At 38.5% G+C, this 5,628-nt stretch overlaps 1 protein-coding gene across 8 annotated transcripts in view; it reads right to left on the bottom strand.

The window, feature by feature from the left end:
* The window catches only part of brsk2b (BR serine/threonine kinase 2b), a 161,415-nt gene that overhangs the window by 11,238 nt on the left and 144,549 nt on the right, over positions 1–5,628 (bottom strand). For 5 of the 8 annotated variants that reach the window (XM_016292341.1, XM_016292336.1, XM_016292334.1 and 2 more), the window contains 4 exons: positions 4,270–4,393; positions 2,942–3,122; positions 2,158–2,247; positions 40–57 (listed from right to left, as the gene is read on the bottom strand). In XM_016292341.1, the coding sequence (XP_016147827.1) occupies positions 40–57; positions 2,158–2,247; positions 2,942–3,122; positions 4,270–4,393 (413 nt within the window). The remainder of the gene's footprint in view (positions 1–39; positions 58–2,157; positions 2,248–2,941; positions 3,123–4,269; positions 4,394–5,628) is intronic. The other 3 variants (XM_016292339.1, XM_016292335.1, XM_016292338.1) reach the window with 1 other exon arrangement.

Below are 5,628 nucleotides of genomic sequence, written 5' to 3' on the forward strand. Positions count from 1 at the left end.
ATGTACACTGTGGCAGAAGAGTTAAAATAGACCTCTTACCACCCTTTGAACGCTTTCCTGTCAAAGGAACATGACATATTACTGTAACATGTCCAATCAAATCAAATATTCAGCCTAAAATGACATTCTCAATGCACCTCATCGATTTTACAGTAACGGCATGAACTCAGTGATTCAACCTCCTTGCACAGATGTTTATTACGTGGCCACATCTGTTGAGAGAGTGAAGCATGCTGGTGCTCATTGCTGTGCAGGTCTGCTCACGGTCAGTAAGGACACTCAAGCTCTCATGCCCATTCACTCAACAGACGCCATGACCAACAGCCGTGGGAGAGCAGGGGGTGAAGGGCAAAGCCAGGGGAAGGGAAGGGAAGGGCGTGATTGACAGGGTGAGAAAAGGGCACATCTTTAAAGCTACACTGGTGGTGGGTCACGATCCTGCAGCTCTTTTCTTTAAGACAGTCCAAATGCACAATATGAATAATTACATATTCTGTTTTATTCATATTTTTAGAATGAGGCACTGAGAGAGAGGGGTTTGAAATGTCATACTATCATACTAAAAGGCTAATATTTTTTTTAAGTATGCAGAATGTAGGTTATACTGTGTACAATAATTTTCTGTATGAAACATGGAATACATGGATGACCTGTTTGTCAAAATATAAATGCAGTGTACAACCAGAGCACACTGTATGACGTATTGCACTGTACCTCATTAAAAAAAAAAGTGAAAATTGACCTTCCGTATCAAAAGTACTAAATGAATACTAGCACATTACCAGTACACTGTATACTGCCTACTATTTTTAAAAGACATATTTGAAACCAAGCATTAAAGCTATATGACTTTTGGCTATATTTTTGCCCTGATTTTTAGTTTGGACAAATCAACGCTAGTTGCTCAAAGTTCGAGCCAGTATGCAGATTTGAGCTGACAGATTTCACAAAAAAACTGAAAATAGTGTATTATGGGCACAGACTCAGATTTTTTTAGCTTCTGACAATGATTCAGTTGAAGGACATCTGGCATATATAATTTGACTCCATTTTAAAACACATGCAACAAGGCGCATGTTTCTGCATGAGTTTGTTGTTTTCCAAACTACTAAAGATACTAAAGGTTGTGTAGTGTATTCCAGCCTTGATGCAGCTCTAAACATTACAGGCAGTGATTAAATTGTTATTTTGCATTTCTGAACTAAATCTTTATTTTTATTTGCCAGTTTAATCAAATAAATCAAATATATACATCAGATAGATTCCCTTTGTGTATTCCAATACACTGGAAATGGAAGTGGAACACATTGCATTGTTGGATATAGTGCAGTGTGCATTGGCATATTAAGTCAGTCATCCAGGTATTTTATGCAAATGTGCTAATTGTGCACAGTAGACATAATGCAGAATGATATTACGGTATTATGACATGCCAAACTCCCTTTTCTGTTTTACTCAGTGATATTGCTATTGGACAGTAAGAATTTGGGGCTGTCCAGCAGAGGGTGCTGTAACAGGCTCTTCACCATGCACACAAAAAAAGACATGTGAGAAGGATGTTTTTTTTTTTTCATTTCATCTCTCCAGCTGGAACCACAGTCTAGCCCATCACATTTCTGCTCTAGAATGAACAGTCTGAAGCCAGATAATTTACTTGGGACACAGGTTCAGTTTAAGTATCTGCAAGAAACTTCCTGGATATGTATATAAACCCTTGTTAATACACGCGAGTGTGCTCTAGCATGCTCTCTGAGTGTGAGTGACTGCTAAGGAGAGTGTGTGCATGTGTGCCAGTGCCTTGCAATGCAATTCTGTGCAATGTGCTTTGATAAGGTCAAACGTGTATTTCCAGAATCTTTAGATCAAACATCACATCTGGCATTAATGGAACGGTGGATACATTGTATTTAACCCTGTGAGAAGTTTATTTTCATATTAACAATCTGACGGCCTGAAAATGTATTTGAAACCACCTCTAACAACCATTTTAAACACTGGAAAGACTCATTTGACCTTGATGGGTGTGTGCAGCGTTCAGTGCTCTGCAAGGATGGGCTAGGCGCCATGCATGTTCAGGATGCTGTGTAAGAGAGCAGAAAGAGAGAGAGAGAGAGAGACAGAGAAAGAGGTGTGTCAGTGGAGTGACTGGCCACTCACCAGACAGCTGCTGGACACCAGGCTGGTCATGTGTACTTAACAACTGAGCCTGAATCGTCTCCACCACCCGTTTGAAGCGTCGGCTGGGACCTGCCAGGGACACACACACACAGAAACCCATTTGAATGTTTCGCAATGATCCTGTACAAACTGGTACATGCCTTTTGAAATGAATGTACATTTATGCTGCCACATCCTGGGTTTATTCCCCCTAGCAGCAGCCTCATAAAATCTAATGGAATGAGGCTGATTTTTATGGTGCATTCGGCCCACGGCTGAGTTTATGACACGTGCACACACACACACACACACACACACACACACACACGCGCACTTTGAAATGTGTGACTTTAAGAACAAGATTCAATCCCCTTTGTGTAGCCAAGAGAGCAAAATATAAAAATAAAAAGCGAGGGACAGGGTTTGCAGTAACGGCACTAGCAGCGCAGGATCTTTTCGGATTGTCCTTTGAAACACAGCAGGTTGAAAATGCATAGTGATTACCAGGAGGCAAAAAGGCCTCTTTTAGTAAACATTTTTCCATTACCCCCTAGAGCAGTTTGTCTATTTTCAGCATCTTTTTAAGAGAGGGTGAGTGTAATGGAGGAGAGGATTGCTAGAGGAATGAGAGAGAGGGAGAGAAAAATGCTCTCACCACTGCAAGGGACAAAGTTCAACATCATCAACCAGCCTCTCCATCACCCACACATACCCCTCTGCATTTCTATTGGCTGTCAGCAAGTTTATGACATCAAAATGGGCTTCTCACTGTCGGCATGGTTACCTGAGAGCAGTGTGAAAGTGACAGAGTAGATGCCATTCTCCTTGGTGGCAGCCGTGCTTTCGGAATATGTGATGTCCACCTGGAACTTCACTGGCTTTTGGAACACAGTGGGGCCAGCTGTGGATTTGTATTCTGCCCGGAAACTCGTCTGAGACACCACACTGTGGCTGAGGCTGGGAATCTGAGACAAAAAGACAGAGGTTTTAAATGTCTTAAAGGAATTTTATGGGATTTCGTGGTACTAAATTTTATTTTATGAGACCTGAAAATGAAATTTCCAACTTGAACTGTAGTAGACTTAGGTTTGGTTTTAAGCTACAAGTTTTTCTCTAAAACTGCACTATGTATATATATATATATATATATATATATATATATACAGGTGAAATTACTCAATAAGATAGAATGTTGTGGAAAAGTTAGGTTGATAGCTCAAAAACTGAGCTTTAGTTTCTAATGCGGTCAATTTTGATTGATTGCGAAGGGTACAAGTGTCCATTTCACTTTTTCAAATCATGTTCATGATTTATTTATTTTATTTTTTATTTATTTATTCAGTTCACATAGCAAGTGCCAAAACATTTACCAAGTGTTGTGCCATTCTGATGAATTTAAAAAAACGAAAAATAAATAAATAAATACATTTTCAGTCAAAAATGACCAAAGAGCACCAGAGGGGTATTATTCATGCCTTTAGAAACTAATGACTTTCTTCAAAAGGTAAATTTTCAAGTATATCCTGGGCCGCCTTTTCAATATAATGACAATGAAGGAGACCTTAGCCTGTCAAGTTCCAAAATGACAAAAAAGCTCCTTAAAAGTGGTCTATATGACTTGTGTGCTACGTTTTTAAGTTCTCTGAAGTCATATGATTCGTGTGAGTAACAGACTAAAACTTGCTATTCACTGAAAATCTTGACATCCATCTTAGCTCTCTTTCATGTATTCATTAAGCAATATCAGATTGGCCAATGAATCTATTTTGAATCAGAACTTTTCAGTCAGTTGATACAGTTAAAAAAACTGGTCTGAATGATTTGTTCAACTCGGCTGAGCTGACAGACTTAGTAAAGCTTAACAGCACACTAGAGCGGAAGATTATCAGTGAATAACTTCAATACTGGTCTGTTGTCACACAGAGTAATTGCTTAGCTTTAGAAGACTTGGAATATAGCACACAAGTCTGATACTTCTGATATTTCTATGGTGCTTTTGCATCATTTTTTTAAACTTAAAAAGCCTCAAGAATGTAAGAAAGTTGAACAGGTTTGGAATAGCATGAGGGTGAGTAAATGTTGAAAGAATTCACATATTCATTGGAGACTTACAGAGAGAAAGGCGTGTACAATATCTGCTTTGATGGAGCTCAGAGGCTTGTCCCGAATAACCACAAAGATCTGCTCCTCCTTTTCGAGGTTAATAAAATTTCCAAACCAAGATTTTTTGGCAAGTCTGTGAAGAAGAAAAGCATGAGTAAACAAGACAACACAATACATTCAAACATCACTCAAGTCACATACTATGCATAAAATAAGTATACGTCTCAATAACACTGCATGCTGTCACATAAAAAAACATTCTGTAATGGAGAACTGACATTTCTTCAGTGTGATTAACATTTGTATAATTCTCAAGAACACATTATCTGCTCTTCATATATGCCATATCATCATACACTACACAGTTGAAATGATTGGTGTCTGTAAGGTTTGTTTTATGTCTTTGAAAGAAGTGTATTATGCTCACCAAGGCTACGCTTATTTGATCAAAAACATAGTAAACACAGTAATATTATAAAATATTATTACAAAAATAACTGTTTTCTAATTGAATATATTTGACAATGTAATTTATTCCTGTGATGGCAAAGCTGAATTTTCAGCAGACATTACTCAGTGTCACATGATGCTTCAGAAAACATTCTAATATGCTGATTTGCTACTTAAGAAACATTTCTAATTATAATGGTGAAAATGGTCGTACCGTTAATATTTTTATGGAAACCATGAGTTTTCGGAATTTTGAATGAAAGGACAGTTCAAAATATCAGAAATTATTTGAAATAGAAATATTTTGTAACCTTATAAATGTATATACTGTCACTTTTGATCAACGTAATGCGTCCTTGCTGGATAAAAGTAAAAAGTCAAAGCTTCACCAGTATAAAAGAACAGTTGGCAGATGAATTTCATACCATCAAAATACAAGTTTCATTTCAAAAGTGTTAGTTCACAAAAATCATAATGGTGGAAGCCCCCCTGACAGTTCCTGGCTAAAGTATATAAAGCATTTTTTAAGGAATATTCCAGACATTTCTAGAGAGCTTGGCTGAATTTTCTCTCGCAGTGAAATGCAGAACACTGAACGTTGTCGAGATGGGAATTAGTAAGCTGTCAGTCAGTCGGTACGTCTCTAGTAATCAGCAAGAAATTAAAACGTCTCAGGTTACTTATGTAACCATGGTTCCCTGAGTAGGGAACGAGACACTGCGTCCTCTAGGGGTCGCTATGGGGAACGCCTCGTCGTGACCCGTGTCTGAAGCATACATTGAAAAAAACACCAACTCGTTGGCTGGCAACAGCCATGACGTCACTACCGGTGCGACTATAAAATAGGCGCCGGGAGCACACATCATTCACTTCTTCGTCTGAAGCTTGCATCCGCAGCATGGCAAGAAACCTAGAGGA

The sequence above is a fragment of the Sinocyclocheilus grahami genome, unplaced genomic scaffold, assembly GCF_001515645.1.
Source record: "Sinocyclocheilus grahami isolate Dianchi unplaced genomic scaffold, SAMN03320097.WGS_v1.1 scaffold284.1, whole genome shotgun sequence".
Classification (NCBI taxonomy): Eukaryota; Metazoa; Chordata; class Actinopteri; order Cypriniformes; family Cyprinidae; genus Sinocyclocheilus; species Sinocyclocheilus grahami.